General features: G+C 44.2%; 1 protein-coding gene and 1 long non-coding RNA gene across 6 annotated transcripts in view; one reads left to right on the plus strand and one right to left on the minus strand.

Moving 5' to 3' along the window:
- Window positions 1-3205: 3205 nt before the first annotated feature.
- Dmrtc1b (DMRT-like family C1b) overlaps window positions 3206-21242 on the minus strand; it is a 34835-nt gene continuing 16798 nt past the window's right edge. For 2 of the 5 annotated variants that reach the window (XM_087601166.1, XM_087601165.1), the window contains 6 exons: window positions 7191-7348; window positions 6657-6715; window positions 6230-6366; window positions 5345-5405; window positions 4990-5167; window positions 3206-3940 (listed from right to left, as the gene is read on the minus strand). In XM_087601166.1, coding sequence (XP_087457292.1) covers window positions 3828-3940; window positions 4990-5167; window positions 5345-5405; window positions 6230-6366; window positions 6657-6715; window positions 7191-7348 — 706 coding nt within the window. In that variant the 3' untranslated portion in view covers window positions 3206-3827. Of the gene's footprint in view, window positions 3941-4989; window positions 5168-5344; window positions 5406-6229; window positions 6367-6656; window positions 6716-7190; window positions 7349-12863; window positions 13523-21242 lie in introns of those variants that run through there. The other 3 variants (XM_087601167.1, XR_015646998.1, XR_015646997.1) reach the window with 3 other exon arrangements.
- On the plus strand, window positions 13179-13914 carry Fam236d (family with sequence similarity 236 member D). Its single transcript, XR_015646999.1, has 3 exons — window positions 13179-13280; window positions 13466-13629; window positions 13771-13914. It is a non-coding gene; the product is annotated as a family with sequence similarity 236 member D (long non-coding RNA).

The raw sequence follows: 21242 nt of genomic DNA on the forward strand, positions 1-21242 counted from the left end.
GAGATATGTCAGGATAAAAGACCACGACCGCACAGCTACAGAGCCTAGAGATGACCGTAAGGGAGGGAAGAAGGAAGCTATGTAAATTCAACTTCCCATCTCTACCCTGGAGTAGTTAGGTAATTCACTTAGACAGGAGTGTGAATTTTCAGTGATAGGAAATGAACTACCAGCCAGAGCTGAAGACATGATGGGTTTGCTTTTCACCCATTTGGAAGATACTCAGAACTGTATGCGTCACCTATTCATCATGAGCTCTTTAAACGTTTGGCCTAAAGGTATATCTTTATACATTTGAAAAATATAGCTGTTATTAAGCCTGGCTTTTCTCAACACAACATTACAGTATCAAGATTGCTTCAGACCTGGGCAAGTTCAAAGGTTTACAAATTGCATTTTGAATTTGCATTGGCAGTTTATGCTGTAGTTTTTGAAAGTGTTAACTGTAGAAGTTCTCAAATGAGGAGGAGCAGCAGAAAATACAGCTCGCTGTAAATGCTGTTAAAGTTGGGCTAACCCTTTTAACTCCTCCCAGAGGACCTGTTCAGCTGCTGCTTCTTGCAGACTTCAGGAACCAGGTCCCCACAATCGCCTTAATGTGACATCAGAACGTAAGTTTTTCAGATCCACTGACATTACTTGTACTGCTCCAGGATCAAATCAAATCCCTATTACGAGACTGACATCTGACTCTCTGTGCCTCTGCAAGAGGCAGCCGGGGTGTGATCACCATGTGCGTGCAATTCTGGAAATGTCAGTGTCTTCATATGTGGATGACGTCACAAGGAAAGATGACATGAATTACCTAATCTGCCGATTCTGGAGGAAGGAGACCAATTCAGAAGTCTTCTGTTGCCTGTTCTCTTGGGTCTTAGGGCTGGAGAATTGCATTGAAGCCAATCCTTGATTTGATCCAGTGTGTTCTGTATCTCTGCAAAGGGCTCTCCCTCTTGTTTCTCATCCATCCCCTTTCGGTCATGTTATCATCTCCTCACAATTGCACAAGTGTCTTGGGGATTTCCTGTCGGTGGTGCTACCCGTGCTCTTCTGAACCCTGTACTGCTGTGTGCAATCTAATTTTAACCCACATGTTTTGCTGCTGCATATCTCATTCTGTTTTATGCTCCTGACTTTCACTAGGTAAACACTTTCAGAACTTCTATTTATGGGATATTGATTTTGTCAAGTGGAGAACAGGCAGGGATTACTAGCAGATCTACTGAAAGTGCAAAATATATCAGTATCACTTCCAAACTGTGACACAAAATTGCAGTGTCTTGCCTCACAAGAATACGTACGGGGGTGGGGTGGGGGTCGGTGAGTTTCTGGGCTATGTATCCTTCTGTTCTGATGCAGTTCCAAACCAATCTAAAATGAAGATGTTCATCTCTAGTGTAGCTAATCACATAGCAATATGTGGCTAAGTACACAAATGTGCATTGAAACATCAAATACTTTAACTGTACACTCTGCTCAATATTTCCCAAAAATCTTTTTGTTATTAAAATACTATTTTCCCAGAGGCTATAATCTGTTCTTTGCCTTTTTGGCAGCAGAATGTTAATTGGATCTCCTTTGAGTTCACCTTGTGGGGAAAAGTGGGATAGGCTCTTCCTGGACCACAACAGTCAATTGATAACCTTTAAGTCGCTCGAGTGTCATTCCGACACGCAGGCAATCACTATAATCTAAATTATATAAGATCACCGCCGTGTCCGCTATACCGTAAATTAAGAAACGTGTAGTCAAAATTCATCAATCCCTATTTATTTTCAACCTCTCACTATTATTCATGTTTATATAGTAGTTACTCTGGCAGTCTGAATTTAAAAACATCTCTCAGCTTGGGAGTTCATTGGCTGGAACTGTAAATTCAGCAAGTGAGGGGCATAGAGAATTTACCGCCTTGAACTCCCTTTCCCCTAGAAAGCTTGTGTTCGGCCTGTATGACAGCAGAGATGGTTTTACCTCAACACTTACTGTTCAAATCAAAACACTCTAATGATGCTCTGAAATGATGGATATGGTCAGACCTAACCATGGACGCCATGTAACGTATGAGAGTCAAAAACGTATGAGGGTCAAAACAGAACAGACGTGAGGTTTTAAACCTGTGAACTCTGACCGGACACGACAAGGGGAGACATACCCAAAAGTTTAACACTGAAAATTTACACAGGGATGCAAAGAGAACTAAAATATTCCAGATAGAGACTCATTATGAAACCCTTGGACGGGAGATTGTCAGATCTGAAGACCTCTGATACAAGGACACCAGGCCTCGAAAAAATCAAAGGGTCCAGGGACATCAGTCTCTTACTTTCCCCAAATGTCTATTGTGTTACTCCTTCTGTCTTCCCTCCTCTTCTTATGCTATGTTCTTCTACCAAAATACATTTCCCCTTTCACTTAACTGTGGAAACAAGGCGTGGCTTTGACGTCATACCACTGCAGGCGCATGGGGACACATTCGTCTGTCACTGGAGGATCACAAACTTTGGAATGAAAGGAAGAAAGAAGGTATGTGATGGACGTCAGCCCAGCTTAATTCTCCAAATCCTCGGTTATTTCACAGGCTGGCTTCTCGGCCAGCAGACAGGGAATGTAAGAAGCCTGACTTCTCAGAGCCTCAGAAAATAAAGGAATTGTGGTGTTGGATAGCGTCACCTTCAAACACGTGTCATCACAAATACAAGCAGCAAGCCAGACAGGGTAAATCATGTCTGCAATCTTAGCCATGAGAGGCTGAGTCAGAAAGATCATGGTAAGATCCTTGGAGGTGAGCCTGAGGTACAGAGTGATCTCATGGTCAGCTGGAACTCCACAGTGAGATCCTGATTTTTTTAACGAGGCAGTGAAGAAAGGACAGAAGTAAAAGGACACTAAAATGTCTACATCGAGCTGTGGCCAGTTCGTTGGCTGTCTGCCTGGTGGGGCCCGCAGTTCACCTGCTTGGAACATTAACAGAAGACCTGGAATAGTCTGGCTTTAAAACGTTCCTGTCAATCTTTCTGTGCGTTACCCTGGGAAACAAATAAAGGGCGCTTTTGCGAAAGCCTTCTACCCGATGCCTGCTGCATGGACGTTGGAAGTTTCATTCAATAGTTAATTAAATAATAAATGACTTGTCTACTTGCATACTTGGTGGAGGTCACAACCCTCCTTGATATTTGTCTTATGGTGTTTTAAAAAACGACTCACATTGTTCAGAGCCTACAGCACATGTTTATTATTTGCCCCTCTACACATGCCTGGACACATTGGAAAGTCTTCGTGATTCCACATGAATGATTACATGGTGTGCCAGCGAGTGAACAATCACAGGACAAATGAAAATGCTGGCATCCGAGCCCACTCGGAATCCCAGTGATTGGTCACATTAGAGCACACAATACTGTTTTTTTTTCTCTACGAGCCACAGAATGCAATTATTCCAAAGGAATAACAGAGAGAGAGAGAGAGAGAGAGAGAGAGAGAGAGAGAGAGAGAGAGAGAGAGAGAGAGAGAGAGATGTGCAACCTCAAACCTTACTCAAGTAAATGCCCTATACCATAAAAGGGTCTGGAAGCTTACAAAACTCCTGAAAACTTAATGATAATTTTTAGAAAGCCAGGCATGGTAAAACATGCCTATAATCTGAGCACTTGGGAGGTGGAGAAAAAAATCAGGAGTTCAAAATCATCGTCAGCTGTGTACTGAATCCAAGTCCAGGCTCGCTGTGTGAGATCTCATTGCAAAAAATAAAAATATTTAAAAACACTTGTTCCTTTAGATGAAACAAGATACTAAATAGGCAGTGCTGTAGTGAGACCTCCCCCTCTGGTCTCTTAGGTGAAGAAGGACATGCACTCCAGACTTCCAGTAAGAGAGACGGAGTTGGCAGCCCTTGAGCGTGGTAGGTGGCGGCTACGAGGCTGCAGCCCCTTCTCTCCATCAGAACCTGAAAACACAAAAGGAGAGGCCAGAGCCAAATCACATATGTGTCGTCACCCGGCAGACCCTCCCACTTTGGTGACGCACCCAACCTAAGGTTTGTCCCTGCATCTGGGAACAGACACGTCCCCTTATCTCTGATCTGGGCTCCACCATTTTTCCGTCACAGTCACCAAAATACCACTTTGTCAAATCTGGGGTCTGTAGATAGGATCCTCACTGGGTAAGGGACGTTCTGCCCCTCCTCACACTCCTCCCCTAGATTTTCTGGCCTAGTGTCCATCACCATTTCTCCCAGACCTCTGTGAGAAGCAGAGAGTCAATTTTCCCTCATTGCTCTTCATTTTAGTGTTTCGACCACCCACAGTGGTCCCCACTAACGCCCTTCATCAGGTTGTTCTTCCTTGTTGTTTGGTTTGTTCTGCTTTGGTCTGGTTTGATCTGGTTTGCTTTGGTTTGGTTTGGTTTTGTCATCAGGGCTCGGCCTTCCTTCCCAGCCTCCACAGCTATGGAATTCTCTCTCCTCTGAGCTCATGACTGGAAGGCACGCAGCCTCCATATCTATACATCAAAATGCTCTGAGGTCATCCATCCCCACGCCCTCGTTCCCTTTCAGATCATTCCTTCCTGTGCATGACCTCCCAGGCCTCTTCAGTCTTTAGTGAACAGGGAATGCTGACCTGGGCTGGGAGTCACATGCCTAAGTCTATTCCCTCTATTTAATATGCTCTTGAACTCAGATAAGACCTGGCCACTTTGGGAGCCTTAGTCTACCTGGCTTCTTAGTTGTTGTTGTGATGGTGATGGTGGTAGGGTGTCAGTTTTGTTGTTTTTGGTTTTTTGTTTTGTTTTTTGTGTGTTTTTTGTTGAATTTAGGCACTGGCCATTTGCTGTTGAGCAACAGTTGCTAACTTAAGGTCCACTGAGCAGCCCCTGGAATACCATCTCCTAAGACAGACTGAGGAACTAAAGTGTCAGAGAGAAGACAGTTCAAACTCAAAGGTCCCAGGTCCAACTACATTACCACAACCCCTCCAACTTCCCAACTCTCTCCACCTTGTGGTCCATGTTCAGGAAGATAGCTATTTGGCATGTTGCCAAGCGGTTGTAGAGAGGCAAAGTTAGGAGGAGGCAGAGGAGTGTCCCTCAGAGCCAACAGAGCCTCAGCAGCCTCCAGCTTCCTCTGCCACTCTAAGGCAGCAGCAACAGAATCCTGCTTGTTGACATTAGGGACCTGCAAAGGAAATGACATTAGAGGATGACAGCTGGGCAACCACACCTCCTCCCACCAGCACAAGCGCCCCCTCTAAGTGCCCAGCTCCTCCCAGCGACACCCCCCATGGCTTCTACTCTTCCCATCCACTAAGCTCATTCCCTCCAGGGGACCTGGACCCCACTACTTTGCCAGGACCTGTGGCTGCAGTAGAAGAGGCCCAGAGATGGCACGGTTTTGCACGATCACACTTGAGTATCTGGAAACAAGGAGACGAGAGGCCAGGGGATTAAACCCTCTCTCTGGTGGACAGCTCCTACCAGAACACTTGGAGGACCAGGGGTTTGGAAATCTGGCTGGACACATCTGAATGGCTTTGAAAATGTTGGTGTTTTTCACCTTGGGACCCTCTTAGCCTGTTTCCTTTTAAAACTTTTCTATTTTTCTCGAGACACTAATTCATACCTCATCTTTCCTCCCAGAGCTACCTTGAAGAAGATGAAGGCTTCAAAGTGACTATGCTCTAATCTTCAAAGCATCTGGAAAGGTGTGAGTACCCTCCTTGTTCAGGGACTGACTCTTGCTTCCATTTTACCCAGTCTTCACTGGTCATGAAGGACAAGCCAGGAGTTTCTCTAGGAAGTTCTCTCTGCTGGCTTTCAGCCTTCCTCTGGGCCTCTATGGCCCATGTCCATCATGACCTCACCTCCCAATAGAATTGTCTCCCATATCCATCTATTGTACTACGGAGTAAGAGTCCAAGCCTAGTGGAGGTTTACTGTGTGGTAGGCCTTCTTCTAACCCTGTTGTCAGTGTCATAAATGTATACTGGTTGCCCAGAATGACTACTAGAGACCATATTCTTCAGTAAATGACATCAGTGACCCAAACTCTCAAGATTAGAACTTGTCAAGGCTGAGAGTGTCCCTCCCTTCACTTCTCCTTCCGAGGTGCTGCCTCCTTCACCCACTGCTTTTCTTCTTCCTTGTCCTCTTTCTTCTTTCGCCTTCCATGGCATCAACTGCAGTGTTGAGCATGGAATACTATGAGACCTTTCTGGCTCTTCATCCTCATTCAACTCACCTTTTGGGCCTGACAAAGGAATGGTGCTGCTCAGCAGGAAAAGAAATCACAGATTGCTGCTGCCAAGTCACTGGAGTATAGGACAGAATGGCATGTTCGCGTGGCTTGTTGCTCATCAGAGTGCCATGAGAACTTCCCTGCAGAAGTAGAGACAGCAGTAGAAATTTGGGTATCAGACCAAGCATGACCAGAGGAGAGATGGGCGTGTTGAAGGATGAGTACAGCAACCCAGGATGTCAGAACTTGAAGACCTTGAAGATCGGGGAGGCTTACCTTTCATACTGAAATGCAGGAAGATGTTACACCTAAGGTCGCATGGGAGGTCATGGTAGATTTAGTGATGGAATGCATGTTATTAGGACATAATGCAGGGGGACTGGCGAGTAGCTTCTGGAAGCACGCCCCGTAAGCAACAGAGTCTCCTTACCTCCCGTGGGGTTTTGTGGGGCCTGGCCTCATGCTTGCGCACACTGCTCTCCTTCCCATCTGCAAAACACCAGGTATAGCTTAGATGAACTTCATTGTCCCCACCATTCCAAATGTGAAGCATGAGTGTATCATAATGACGAACATCACTGTCCTCATCATTCCAACTATTCCAGTCACATCCTGGAGGCTTTGTCACATTATGTATCTTTCCCAGCTCTGAGATAACTTTCTTTTTCTAGTGAATGGCCACTAGGGAGTCTATGCAGAAGGATCACTTGTATGAGAACACTTTGGGTTAACTAGCAACATAGTGTCCCCAAAACAACAAACTTACTGACTCAGCAACAAAAATCTACCTCCGTGAAAACATAAGGAGTTAAACAGACATTTCTTCAAAGTGTCTAATTCCTAATATTAATAAGAGGCATGACTACCAACTGTCACACTACAATTTCAAAACAGGGTTGCTGACAGAATTACGCGTGCTGCCTCCTCCTAAACTTGTGTTCCTTCCCCAGTCAAAGACACTCACTGCGTTTTTCTGCTTCAACAGCCAACCTCTTGGCATGCTTGTGAAATTTAGGTGGAACGGCCATATTCTGTATCACTCCTTGATCCAGGGACCTCTTCAGTCGTGTACCCTGCTCCTTCTTTGGGGCACTCCCAGCAGGCAAGAGCCCATGCTGTTCCCTGAAGTGAAGGATTTAAGACTCAAGATGAGTCATGTGCCAGACATGATACTCACAAGAAGGTGCACCACTGACATTTGTGGGCCTGAAAGAGGCAGAGATGTTTTTGATCCCAGATTTGGATAGTGATGCAGTGGCTGTAGAAATAGTCAGAGTGACCTATATGTCTTCTCGAGCCAAATTCAAGCTCCCCCGGGAAGCTCTGACCTCATGCCTATGGTTGTACGTGGAGTCAGAATGGCAGCTGGGTACATCAGGTACGTCTGTGTTCCATGGCTTTGGGGTCTGGAGTGGAGGTCAAATAGCACCTGGACCCCCTATCCTCCAGATACTTACTCTGCCCATCGAAAACTACATTTTCAATGACTAGAATTGTTCTCTCCACTCTGCTCACTGTTGAAATAAGTTTTCACTCCCTTCTTTTTCTATTGCTTCCTCAACTTTGATCTAGATTTTCTTAATTACATAGTCTGCTTTCCAGAATTTCCAAGTGTGGAAAACTCTTCACAGACCCACCGAAGCCCAACATGATAATGAGTTTTCCTGCTTACCTTCATTCCTCACAATTCACTTTCATGCATAAATAGTCCTGAATCTTCAACAGTAACTATACTCCATTCTGTCACATTATTAATTGTCTTCCTTTGGGCCTGTATTCATTTACTTCCACCATGGGATATTATGACCCATGCTCTCAGTCTGTAGTTTCATAAATTCCATGTTTCTTTTAACTTTCCATTAAGGTTGCTCTCAGTCTTAATCTTAATCTTGATTGTTTCCTTGATTCCCCCTTTATACTGACTACTCTCTTCCTTCTCATAACAAAAACTCATATCATTCTTCTGAATCAGAGGTGATAACCGAAGCCATTGATCCCAGTACTCAAGAACTCAAGAAGCTGAGGCAAGAGGATTCAGAGTTTAAGATCACTTTGGATTCAGTATCTCAATATATGTAATATATATTGTATATTGTATATTATATACAATATATTGTGAATTATATAATTTAACAGTACAAAAACCTACATAAAATGTAAGCAAAGACAGAAATAGACATTTCTCCCAAGCATATAAATGACAAAGTGAAAAGATGCACAATCATCATCAGTGGTGAAATCAAAGCCATAATGAGGTTCTACTTCATTCCACTAAGGTAGCTCCTCTCTAAAAAGTTCTCAATAAGTCTTGAGCAACACAAGGAAAAACTGGAGCATTTGTACACTGTTGTGGGGACTATAAACTAATGAAATATGAAACTCTGTTTCAAAAACAATGTATTCTTCTCCCACATTTCCAGACATTGCTCAGTTATTACTGTCCCCACAACCCTTCTTTCATTTCAAGCCTTCTTCAGGCTAACAGATTTTGTTGTTGTTGAAACTCTATGAAATACTGGGCCTTGTTAGAAACAATAAACACTTCCTCAGTGGACTAATTTTTCTCTCCTTTGCCAGGAAGTAGCAGATATCACTTCCTCCAGTAGTGCACTACTTTTTTTCAGGAAATAAAACTTCTCAATTCATTTTATGGAATTAACATATTATGGAAAGGGAGGCCAGCAAGATAGCTCAATGGATAAAAGTGGTTGTTGAGTAAACCTGAATCCCAAGTTTAATAAAGAACTCACTCCTGAAAGTTGTCCATTGGCCTCCACATGCATGCTCTGGTGTATGTGCACCCTTGTATGTACACAACACACACACACACACACACACACACACACACACACACGCACACTACTTGCTGATGATACTACTAGTAGTAGTCAAAGAAATTTTAATATAGATTTAATTCTTTACATTTGGGCCCTGGAGATTGCTCATCAGATACAAATGCTTGCTGTACAAACCTGAGAACCTGAGTTTGATATCCACCTAAAGTCATGATGAGGATATAGAAAGCCCACAACACTCGTAGTGAGATAGGAAGCTGCCCTGGAAGCTTACTCTCTGCTAGTACTGAAAGGTACTAAGCAAGTTTCTGAAAGGAACATGTTGTCAACATTCTTACCCAGCTGTGTACCCTGTGAACTGCAATGATCACCATGGAAAGAGATGTCCCTGAGTACAATAGTGAAAAAATGGTATGGAAATAATTGCTTTCCAGTTGGATTTAAGGACTGAAAATGTCCAAGAACCTATGATTAGGGAGCTCAAAGGTCCCAGAGGTGAATCTACTATGATTATTTTACTAAATGGACATGGTACCACTTGCCCTTTAAATTTGCCCATGTCTGCTCTTTGTTTTTTGTCTTAGTCTCTGGGAGCTACTGGGGGTCCAGGTTAGCTGACACTGTTGGTCTTCCTATGGGGATGACATCTCCTTCACTTCCTTCAATCCTTTGCCTAACTCTTCCATAGAGATCCCTGACCTTTGTCCAATGCTTGAGGGTGTGACTACTCATAGGTTCACCATGATCCAGTAAATGGCCCTATACCCAGAAGTATATGGAGACCACAAATTGGAATCAACAGTATTTTTTTAAATAATACTAGAGATAAAAATCAGCAGTTAACAGCATGTGCTGCTTTTGCAGAGGACCCAAGTTCAAATCCCAGCATTCACAATAGGAAGTTCATAACCTGTAACTACAGTGCAGGAGATCCAACATACTTTTCTGGCCTTCATGGGCATCAGCACACACATGCATAAAGCTCCACATCCATGTACATAAATAGTAAATCTAACAACAACAAAAAAGACAAGAAGTTGGAAAGGTAGGAATGTTGGGAGATGGGGAGCTAGGGGTGGGTCTGAAGGAGTTAAGGATAAAAGTTGGGGGTAAATATGATCAACATATATTGGATGAAATTTTCAAATAATCAATAAAACATCAGGTATTTAAAAAGCACAAGAAATGTTATAAACCACCATTACTCATGAACATAACACAAACCTCCCTCATGAAATTTTAGCGGTTTGAATCAGTATGTGAAAAATATTCGTAACATAGTTTAGTCTAGGAGTGCAAGGCCATTTTACCTTTATATTTTTCTTAGATTTGTTTGTTTGTTTGTTTGTATATATGAGTGTATGCATGTGCAATAAGAATGTATGTATGTGTACCCCATGCCTGGAGCCTGCAGAGGTCAGAGGAAGGCATCATATTCCCTGGAACTGCAGTTGCAGGGAGTTAAGAGCCACCATGGGAGTTCTAGTTAATGAACTCTGATCCCCTGTAAGAGTTCATTACTTCTGAGCCATCACTCTAGCCCCTATTTTAACATTTGAATACCACAAATGAAGCTGGCCTGGTGGTACATTCCTGTAATATTAGCACTCAGGGAGCTGCAGCAAGAGGATCTGCATAGGTTGGAGGCCAGGCCAGACTGGGCTGTACTGTGAGCTCCAGGATAGCACACAGTAAGAACCTAGAGAGAGAGAGGGGGAGTGGGGGTACAGAGAGAGACAGAGAGACAGAGAGAGAGGAAAAAGAAGGAGGAAGATGGGCAGGGGAGGGGAGGGGAGAGGAAGGGAAAGGAAGGAAAGGAACAGGAGGGGAGGGGAGAGGAGGGGAAGGGGAGGGGAAAGGAAGGGGAGGGAGAGGGGAGGGGAAAGGAAGAGGAAGGGGAGGGGAAGGGACAGGAGAAGGAGAGGGGAGGGGAAGGAGAGGAGAGGGGGGAGGGGAGGGAGAGAAGGGAGGGAGGGGAGGGAGAGAGGGGAGGGAGGGGGGAGGAGAGGGAGGGGAGGGGAGAAGAAGCCCATGAATGAATTTTACTGTCCTAATGGGATAAAAGAAGAAGAGTAGTTAGTAAGATGTGAGACAGAAGGCAATTTAATAACATAAAAATTCCACAGACTATAAAAATCAAATACAAAAAAGTGTGATAATTTGGGAATATAAGGGAATATTCTCAATTCAATAATGTATACCTGCCAAAAAAGAAAGTCTGCTGCAAATGCTTGATACTGACAAGCTAATTCTTTTCAATTACTATGATTTCACTGCCAATTTATTTCTAGTTAACATATAAAATGATGAGTATTATGCCATTTTCACAAAGAAATACTATTTTACATTGCTCCTACTCATCCCTATTATGCTGTTGATCCCTCTCCATCCAGTCCTCTTTCTTCGAATAAAATGGTCCCCTTTGTACTTTCATGTCATATACACGCTTAAACACATTTACACTTGAAAGTTGATTCCACATGAACAAAACATATGAAATTTGTTGCTATTTTTCTGTTACCCTTCTTTTAAACAGTTTACATTCCCTTCTTCTCTGAAATACTCTCACTTTTTTTGATATATGATGTAGGTTGTATGTGTGACAGAAAACACATGATAATAGAAAGACAGGATGTTCCTGTCAATACCTTAGAAATGTGGCTAAATATATCTCCAGATTCTCGCCATATGTATACAGCACTATATTTTATACTGTAGCTGGATCAACAACACAAAATGTAAATAAAGGCATAGAGATTGAAAATGACAAATTAAAATACTATATTCGAGAAGGGGAATCTGGGGGGAATTGGAGTGGGAAATAATGTGATAAAATATATGCATGAAATTTGGAAAGATTAATTTTTAATAATGTTTTACATACTTTAGAAGAGTCATGTCCTGGTGGTCACAAATGATTTTAGCAAAGCTGGAAAATATGATAGTAGGACAAAACCAACTCTAGGTCAATAAAGTAGAAATGAACAAATGAAAACAGAATTTTTAACCACATGTTCCATAACAGTAAAATAGACGACGTATCTGATGGGAATGTTGGCCTAATCACTGAAAGACTCAATGAGAGAAAACTGTTAAAATCTGGCTGAGAAAAATTAAAATAAGAGAAAGTATGAAGCTCATCAAAAGGTCAGGACTGTCCCTCTCTGAAATCATTAACAAAATAAAAGTTATCGCTCAAAGTTCTATGGCAATGTGTAGGACCCAAAATGGCTGACGACATTTGGAGGAGGAACAAAGATGGAGGAGTGAACTCCAGAAATAAACAATTAGTATACAATATGGTGGTAAGCGCCACAGCATGGAGTCACCATGGGACTGAACATACACATCAGTGAATTCAAAGGAATACCACAAACAACACTGCAAAACCTCTGAGATAAGGAGATGCCCCCAAAGAAAATTTTTTTAAAAAGCAAATAGACCTCAATCGTTCCCATGGCTCAAAAGGAGGTAACTCAAATGGAGTCATAGATTTACGTTTAAACTGCTAACTTTAAAAACCTTTGTCTGGATCATGACGACTGCCCTGCCCATTGTAGAAACCTCTCAGGCCCCAAAATATATCCACCACCCCCACCTTCCACCAGAAGGAGTCACATGGGAGCAATTATGTACGCAACCTATAGGTTGCAATCCCCTCAGGGAGGAAGGCTAGAGACTAGTCCCTCAGGCCTCAGGGCGCCATGCCCAGCACAAACTCCAGGCTTTTAGAAAGCATTTGGACAAAGAACATCCTGAGAGCCATGAGAAACATCATAGTCCTAATTAGAGGAGGAGACCATAAACAGGCCTCAAGAGCACCCCACAGAAGGACCACTCACCGTGAACCCGAAGGCCTCTGCATTTTCAGTTCAGCCAGTGGAACGTGTGTTCAGGCTGCTGAGCTGACCAGAGTGAAGAAGGAAAGGCAGACAAGTAACAAGAAAGTTCGGAGGGGAGGGATTTAGGACACAGGCCACACACCAGAAATGTATCCACTGGTTGAGCACAGTGTTCTAGGCTGAAAGAGGGAGGAACCAGGCAATGAGAGGAGCTGAGAGCTATGAAGAAGGCGGGGTTTGGGCTATGAAGAGGGCGGGTTTGAGCTACACAGGGGGCAGGCCAGACATTCCACACCCAGCGTAGAGGGTAGCTCAGCAGATCCCTGAGGAGAAATCCTGCAGTGAGGTGTCCCTGGAGCCATCAGACAGGCTGTTGAAAGCATGATCTTCGGCCCCTTCTTTCCACCTCCTGAGTCGGTACATCTCATAGTATGTGGGCTGGAAGACCCTCAATGGGGGCTGGGGTCTGAACAGGACAGGTAGCCCCACTTCCCCTTCCTCCACATCTCCAACAGCTGTGCGGAAGCACAACACAGTACCCATATGTGGTTGTGGACAGCAGCCATGTTGGGACTGAGTGCCACCTTAACTCTAACTTTCAGATTGGGAGAAACCCAATACACTTCTCCCAGGATGGTGTGGTCTATGCTCACACCATGGAGAACTCATCCAACAGCCCAAGAGGGACCAGGGAGCCTGCTCCTCCGCGAAGGACCTGGAGGGGCCACTTCCAGAGAGCCCTGGCACGTGTGTCCAAGTTCTTCAGGTGAGGACCCCAGTCAGCCCTTGCCTCTCTCTCCACTCGCAGCTTGCCAGGCTGTCTCCCATGCTCTCCCCTACACAGATTCTGAGTCCTCTTCTCAGTTCCAGCAGGCCTAATAAGCGTCTACCTCTGTTTTCTCCTCAGGAGAGTACACCGATCAAGCCGAGGCTGAGACCACGGGAGTCCTAGACAGGGACCCATGCACAGTGATTAAGACCTTCGGCACCTCAGGTCCCTAGTCTCCGAAGAATCCTGTCCCGTGATGTTGAAATAAATGCTGGCAATGTTCTTTGGCTTTGTGAAACTTCTTTCACATTCCGTACTCACATCAACTTAAGAAGTGTTGGGGATGATGTTTCGGTGATGCGGGTGGGAATATCTGAGAGGGGAGAGATAGAATCATTCTACCTACCCCCAAAGCGATCGTGTTCCCTCCTTGAATCAATGATGCTTGCTCTGGGCAGGGGCATTTGTTACAATGCAGTCTTCACTCGAGTGTGTTTCCTCACAGATGGCAGCTCTTCCCAGAGCCTGCCATACAGCAAGGACCCTTGTCCTCTAAGAAAGCTTCATAGCTGAATATCTTGAGCAGTGGTTGTGAAGGGTGTGGGGCACACACACACATAAAGAATCTACAGAGACACTTAAGGGGCTTTAAAAATCATGCTCACAAACAGTATCCCCCCCAATCACAGCTCCTCAAGACCAGAGACCCCCACAAGAGGTAACCTTGCCTCCAACTAAGCAAGGCTGCTCTCCACATAATGACGGTTTCTTCACTTCCTGGTGACCTTGGAAGTTACAGCAACAGAGTTTCCTCAGGGCAAAGCTGGAAGGGAGGAGAGAGCACAGCTGCTCTTTTTACCCTGAGGTAAAAGCAGGCAGTTTTACTGAACTATGGAGTGTATTTTCCCTGTAAGAGAACATAAACGGCCTATAGAAACACCGAAAAAGGTTTCCCCCTTTAAAGAACATAGTCTCCGGTACACTTGAAACTAGTGAATTAAAATATGCTTGGCTGAGGCCAGCTGACCCTCCTCCTTTCTTCCTGGGAGAGGGAGGACCCTCTCAGAGGTGGTGTATGAGCAGAGAGCAGGTTTTCAAATCCCAAACCCTTGTTTTCAATTCCTGTAGAACAGCCAGGGCGAAATGCAGAGGGAGGGGACTAGCCAACTAGTCCCAAAGCCCATTTGCTCACAAACGTCATTGCTTTCAAAAATAACTCACAAAGTCTGTATCTCGGCTCACTGAGTGAAAGGTACACACCTGGGGCAGGAGAGATGGCTCAGGGGTTAAGAGCACTAACTGCTATTAGAGGTCCTAATTTCAATCCCACCAACCATCTGGTGCTCACAACCATCTGTAAAAAGGGCTCAGAGCCCTCTTCTAGTTTGTCTGAGGACATCTGCAGCATTTCATATACTTGAAATAAATAATTATTTTAAGAAGGTACAATTCATCCTGGAGGAGAGTGTGTAAGCAGAATTCACTGTGGCAGGAGCAGGAAACTTTCCCAGTTTTCACAACTGGGAAAAATGAACCTCATTGAGCAGGGGACACTGGGATTTCTATTTCCCCTTTTATTGAACCCTGAAACACAGTCCATGTAAGGACATGGTCCACACTCATAAACCGTCCACCTCTCCTCAGGACAGTGGTTCCAGAAATATCTTCACAGACATATGCGGAGTTATGTCTCCCAGTTGATTCACAATACAGTCAGATCCACAGTGAAGGCTGGTCATTACCACTTTGTTCATCCCAGTGACTTAGATACATTCTGTCTATGGCACATTTGATGCTCTGAGCATCATCTGTCCCCAACAGTCATCAGTCTACTCACTCGGGCCCTATGATAGCTGGTTTCCTATTGTTGTGAATAACACCATGGACCTAAAGCTATCTGGGTAGGAAAGGGCCTGTTTCATCCCACAATTTAGGGTCCTACTCTTAAGTGACCGAGGAAGACAGGAACTCAAGGCAGGAACTGAAGCAGAGTTTATAGAGCAAGGCTGATTACTGCCTAGTTTTCCTGGCTTGTTCAGCCTATTTTCTTACATAACATAAGGCCACTGGCCTAGGGACAGCCCTGCCCCAGTAGACTGGGCTTTCCACCATCACTGGTTAATCAAGAACATTTGCATGCCAGTCTGACACAAAGATTTCCCCAACTGAGCTTTCCTCCTGCCAGATGACCCTAGCTTATGTCACGTTGCCAAAAGGTAACTAAATCAGTCCAACCTCAGTTGGGAGGTTGAGCACTATACCATAACGTATCAAGTCATAGTTGAACCTGAGGTCCACCATCCCAAAAGAAGCATAGAATTTTCAATTCCCAGCACACAGTTAGTCTGCCCAGTGTTTATGCGATCTTACTTTATAAACCTATGCGTGTTCATGTGAGTGACTGTCTTCCTCTGTGTGTGTGTGTGTGTGTGTGTGTGTGTGAGAGAGAGAGAGAGAGAGAGAGAGAGAGAGAGAGAGAGAGAGAGAGAGAGATTAAACACTGGATGTCTATTGAAATATTTTGTGAAATGTGGTTGGACTCAGTAGAGACACTAGGACTCAGGTAGGACAAACGCAGCTGGATTGAACTATGAGGAGCCCTCGCAAATGCTCCTCCTCCCATTCCATACCCCTCTGCCCAGCACTCACTAGACTCAAGTTTACGATGGCCACAGAAGTACAATCTCCCCACTGACCACAAGACACTCACTGGTGTCATTCAGCAATATCAGGACATTTTCGTCTCCCAAATGATGTACCTCTGCCACTGATCTCACCCTTGCTCCAATCACCTATCCAAGTCCTTCTAGGACAATGGTTCTCAGCCATTGGTTCTCAACCCCCATGGGGGTTGCATATTGATATCCTGAACATCAGATATTTTTACTACGACTCACAACAGTAGAAACTTAAGTTCTGAAGTGACAATGAAATAATATTTTGTTGGGGTATCACTGCATTTGGAAGGTTGAGAACGACTGCTCTAGGTGCTGACAAGCCTGTCTCTTGCCTCCTGCTCTGTACACAGCTACAGAGTCGCAACTTCACAGGAGAAGATACTTTCGTCAGTCACCCTGGGCTCTCACAAGTGATTCTTGTACACTCACCAATTAAACGTTTGTTCTAAGCCAGGACCCAGGACACGGTCCAGTGTAAGTGTTGGCTCTTCTCAGGCCCAGAGCATGTGGAGTTTTAACCCTGGGATCTCATAGCTGTATGCATGTGTTCACCCCAGCGTTCTCAAAACAAAGCTCAAAATAAAAATTGTATGCAATTAGGATTTAAAAGTATATGAAACATTGTGAAATGACTACCATCAAGCTAAAAAGCACATCAGTCGTCGCCCAGAGTAACCATTATTCCTTTGTGGTGAAAACACTCAGGATTTCTACCTTGCTGGTTTCAAGGGCACAGGGAAGTCTTAAATATATGCTGAATGTAAGTGTTTGATACAGATTTAAACTTGCAATGTTGTATCATAATGGAACCAAATAGTAGACAATTTCGATGTGTTTTAAAAGTTACAAACAGCTAACACAGCCTATTTATTACGTACTTCATAGAGCATATACAGCACCTATACAATCTTCAGCTATGAATACTCTTAACCATGAGCACCGAAGTCTACATTATATTCTTATACAAAAAATAAGTGTGTGTCTGTCAACGGGCCTCTTCCCATTGGCCACCTGTACCTCCCAGACGATGGCAACCACTGGCCTCTCACTTTACCTCTGAGAAAGCAGGAAACACATCCTTCTTTTTTTGTTTTTGTTTTTGTTTTTGTTTTTTTGGGGGGGTTCTTTTTTTTTTTTTTTTGGAGCTGGGGACTGAACCCAGGGCCTTGCGCTTCCTAGGTAAGCGCTCTACCACTGAGCTAAATCCCCAGCCCCCATCCTTCTTTTTTAAGTCTCGGTGCACCTTAGTCCTACTTCACCCATGTTAGTGAACAACAGCCAACTGAAAGCCCTGCCGGTATTTCTCTCTATTGCTAGCTAAATGGTGTTTTGTGTGTGTGTGCACATATGACTCTGTGTCTGAGAAAGGGTATTTTTTAAAGACGCTGTGGTTTGTACATTAGACTTTTCACATGGTAAGTAAGCATTGTCCTGCTTGGCTATATCCTAGCCCATCTTTACAGTAGGAAGAAATTTGATGTTATCTACTACGTTTCAGCACGTTGTACTTACACTCACTCTCTAGCACATGCAAGCCTTCCTCCCTCTGAATCAGCCTCCAAGGTGCCTGAAATTGGAGGATTTGCCTCCCCACACTCAGATCCAACTATACTGGTGATCTATTTGTCCTCTAACAGACATTGAGCTTATATCGCTAAAACAGGTGTTGGTGGTGATTCTTCCCCCGGCATGGGAATGCAGAAAGTCTTGCAATGATTAATGGTATTTCCTTTGGACACACCACCAATCTGGGTGCAGCTAGAATGCAAAGTGGTTCACATTTTAATGTTTTGAGATATGTGCATGGTGTTTTCTTCAATAGTTGCTGTGCTGAATGGGGGAATTTGCTCCTCGTTGACCCTAATTCCCAAATCTGCCAATATGGTAATACAAAGGTGAGTCGACATCTCACTTTGAATTTCACTCATGTTTCCCTAATGATTATTGCTGAACACTTTTGTCTATATCTGTTGGCCTTTTGTATCTCCTTTCACCAATGTCTAATCAGGTCCTTTGTACATGTGTGATCCTCCTGCCTCAGCTTCCTGCAGCAAATGCTACTGGCATGTGCAACTACAACCGGCTCCTTTGTCCATTTGTAAGCATGGATGTCTGTGGGTTTATTTTGCTACTGAGTTCAGTCTCTTCCTTATATTTTTGATATTTATCATACCTTGATGCCCACATGAAGTCCTACCAACATTCACAGTATCTAGAGGACAGAGACCTAGCATTTGGAGGATTGTGTGCTGCCTAAATGGTTGTCTGAGGGACGGCACAAATTTTTCACCTCAGCTGAGACGACATGGCTCTCCACCCATTCAACACTTGTGGCTACAGTGAAGACCTGAGTTAGAGGAATGGACCTGGAGAGGCAGGTACTAAATAATGGTCAAGGCCAATGTGAATCTCTTGATACCCCTACCCCATACATCTTGAGGCTCACACAGGGTCCTGTCCAGCACACCCCATCCTCAGGGCAATTCTGGGATGTTTTGTCTCTTGGGGTGTGGTGGAAGTCAGACACTTATAAAGTTATAAGGACAGTTGATTGGAGTTTTTACAACAGTGGGCTGTGAAAGCTGGCAGTGAAAGTTTCCAGAGCTTAGCTTGGTCATTGCCTTGTGAGTGGGGAGTGTTTTTCCTTTTTACCTAAATTCTCACTATATCCAGCAGGTATGGCCTTGTTTTAATATGTGTGTCACTGGGAGTGGCTTTGAGGTTTCCAAAGCCCACAGCATTGCAGGCGACTGGCTCACACCCTCTCTGCATGCTTACTTTCTCAAAGACTTAGCTCACAGCTACTACTCCAGCAACGTGGCTGTCTCCTGCCTGCTAAGCACTATGTCTATCTGCCTACTGCTCTGCTTCCGGCCATGACTTTCATGACAATTTCTTAGTCTGTAAACAACCCCCAGCCAAACACCACTTTCTTTAGCTAGTTGCTTTGCTCATGGTGTCTCTTCAGAACAATACAGAAGTAGCTAAGACACTGACATGAAACTCATGATGGATATCACGCTATCCTAAAACTTACACTGCTCCAGCCTCAGTCTCCTCTAAGGAGATGGCAGGCATGTGCCAAAATGCCAGGCTTAGGTTATATTGCATGTGTTGTCCATCCACAGCTGAGAGGAAATAGTTGAGGAGCAGAGCTAACAATGGCAAGAGTCGGCATGGGCCCAGGCACTTGCATAGCACTTGGATCTCTCTCTCTCTCTCTCTCTCTCTCTCTCTCTCTCTCTCTCTCTCTCTCTCACACACACACACACACACACACACACACACACACAAACACACACACACTCAAACACAGAGTAAAGCTGGTTAGCTGGCCCTATACACTTGTGTAGATCATCTTCGGAGCAATGTTCATCAAGGATTCCTCTCCTTCAAAGTTGGTTACATATCGTGCAGCTGAAAAATCTTTCTCCTTCTACTGCAGATCAGAACCATGCATTGGCCGTCTTGCGCCATGCTTGTATCCTCAGTGATACAGATGCTGAGGTAGAACATTATGAGTTCAAGAGCTACACTATCCACAACACTTTCCACAAGAGCTACAACAAAGCAAGCATCTGCTTCTGACACCAATGTTATGGGTCTCGGGTGTTAAGACCTCAGGAACAAGCACGATGTTCTAGCAAGCTTTTAACCCACATTGCTGCAGGCGATGCCAGGGCATGCTCAAACGCCAGTACCATGGAGAGTTCCCCTGGATTGGGGCCTTTTTCAAGACTCAACACTAGATGTGGATCTTCTGACAGATGCAGTTAGTGAACATTTTCTCCCATTCTGCACGCTGTCTTGTCAGTGGATTAGCTGCTCTTTGCTGTTGATCTCATTGGTAAAGAAGGCCAGGGCTTTACAGGAACTCCTCATCTGTGGTGATATCTGCATCTAGCAATTTCAGAGGTTCAGGTCTGACACTAAGACAGTCATTCGTTTGCCATGAATTTCTCCACAGCCAGGTGGGTAAGTAACACTGCTCTTCTGCAATTGCCATGTACATTTTTAAGTGAATTCAATCTGGCCAACAAATCTTGCATGTATTTTCCTTCTGAGGATCACGGGTTTTATATAGTTACATAAAATCATAGATACGTAGATGATACTATCAAAGTAGAATAGAAGCAGTGTAGAAAGAACTTGGGGCTTGCCATCCGTGAGGAGGGAACAACGTGAGAGGAAGTGGTTGTGGTGGGTTATTCATATACTTGCATGATATTGTCTGCATGAAACTCAGTTCTGTGTAAAATGAATAGACACCATTTATGAAACAAAATGCCTACTGGTGTGTTGAGCACATCAAGGAGAAGAAGACTTTCAGGTCCAGGATTCACAGGGTCTCTTTGAGACAGTTTCTGCCTGTGGGTTTCCATGTGGTACCTCTTGGCTTCCACCAACCCATGGAAGAGAAACCTGGAGTTTGGTTACAGATCCATGGTGGACCTGGGGTGTTAGACATGGAGAACTTATGGATGTTCAGGAGACCAAGAAGAGCCTCTCTGTATATTCACGGAATTCGCCAACATGAGGATAGAACTGGAAACTGGAAATATTCAACTGACACATGAATGTGTTATGTTTTAGTAACTGCAATTCGCACAGTGCAAATTCTTTGTTCCCCAAGTTTTAAGCTAGAGGATTTATACACACCATTTTCAATAACCCTGTTTATTATGGGTCTTGGTGTACTGTGCGGGTACAAACTATTGATTAGAACGGACTTGGAGGAGTAAGGAGGAGAGGAGTGGAAACAGATATGCAAGTCAGGGAGGAATCCCAAGGCTCAAAGGAGTCCAGAGAATGTATCAAGTTCTTGGCCAGCAAGGACTTGTCTGCAGAATGGACTGTGAAAAACAGGGCCAGGGACAAAGGGATAAAAACATCAGAGGGAACAGAACATCAACCTTCAAAACACAATGAGAT

The sequence above is a fragment of the Rattus norvegicus genome, chromosome X (genome assembly GCF_021556685.1).
Source record: "Rattus norvegicus strain SHRSP/BbbUtx chromosome X, alternate assembly SHRSP_T2T, whole genome shotgun sequence".
NCBI classification, from domain to species: Eukaryota; Metazoa; Chordata; class Mammalia; order Rodentia; family Muridae; genus Rattus; species Rattus norvegicus.